The sequence below is a fragment of the Neopelma chrysocephalum genome, unplaced genomic scaffold (assembly GCF_003984885.1).
Source record: "Neopelma chrysocephalum unplaced genomic scaffold, ASM398488v2 Primary Assembly neopelma1_328, whole genome shotgun sequence".
In the NCBI taxonomy this organism is placed as follows: Eukaryota; Metazoa; Chordata; class Aves; order Passeriformes; family Pipridae; genus Neopelma; species Neopelma chrysocephalum.
Window position 1 is genome coordinate 58867 of NW_020897991.1, and position 709 is coordinate 59575.

Genomic DNA, 709 nt, shown 5'->3' on the forward strand with positions numbered 1-709 from the left:
AAAATTAAGCAAAGATTCCGTGGAAAAACAATTCTGGGGACACAAATCCAGGAAAATTAAGTGAATATTTTGTGGGAAAAAGGTTCTGGGGACATAAATCCAGCAAAATTCCCTGGAGATTCCCAGGTTAAAGCTCCCGGAGCCACAGGCCCAGCCCAGCCCGGGGCAGGGATCCCTCTCCTGGGATTTGGGAAGCCCCTGGATCAGCCCCCTGGGATTTGGGAATGCCCTGGCTCCCTCTCCCGGGCTTTGGGAATGGCTGGCTGGTCTCACCCTGCGGTTGTGGTTGTGATCCAGGGATTTGAGGTGTTTCTGGATGGTTCCGAACTGCATGGGCAGGAACAGGTCGCAGGCGGCGCAGTGAGCGGCCTCCACCTTCTTCAGGAAGTGCTCCATGCCCACCTCTGCAACGGGAGCACACCGGGATTAACTGGGAATGGCCTGGGATTAACTGGGAACAGCCCGGGATTGACCGGGAACAGCCCGGGATTGACTGGGAACAGCCCGGGATTGACTGGGAACAGCCCGGGATTAACTGGGAATGTCCTGGGATTTGGGTCCTAAACTCGCTCAGGGCCACTCCAACCTCCTGCCCTGGGATCCCTCCAAAATCATTCCCTGGGATCCCTGCAAAATCATTCCTTGGGATCCTTCCACATTCCTTCCCTGGGATCCCTCCAACCTCCTGCCTTGGGATCCCTCCAACCTC

The 709-nt window shown here is 56.3% G+C and overlaps 1 protein-coding gene across 1 annotated transcript in view; it reads right to left on the bottom strand.

Moving 5' to 3' along the window:
* The window catches only part of AKAP8L (A-kinase anchoring protein 8 like), a 13607-nt gene that overhangs the window by 2657 nt on the left and 10241 nt on the right, over window positions 1–709 (bottom strand). The window contains 1 exon segment of the mRNA XM_027705383.1: window positions 274–493. Within this exon segment, the coding sequence (XP_027561184.1) occupies window positions 274–493 (220 nt within the window).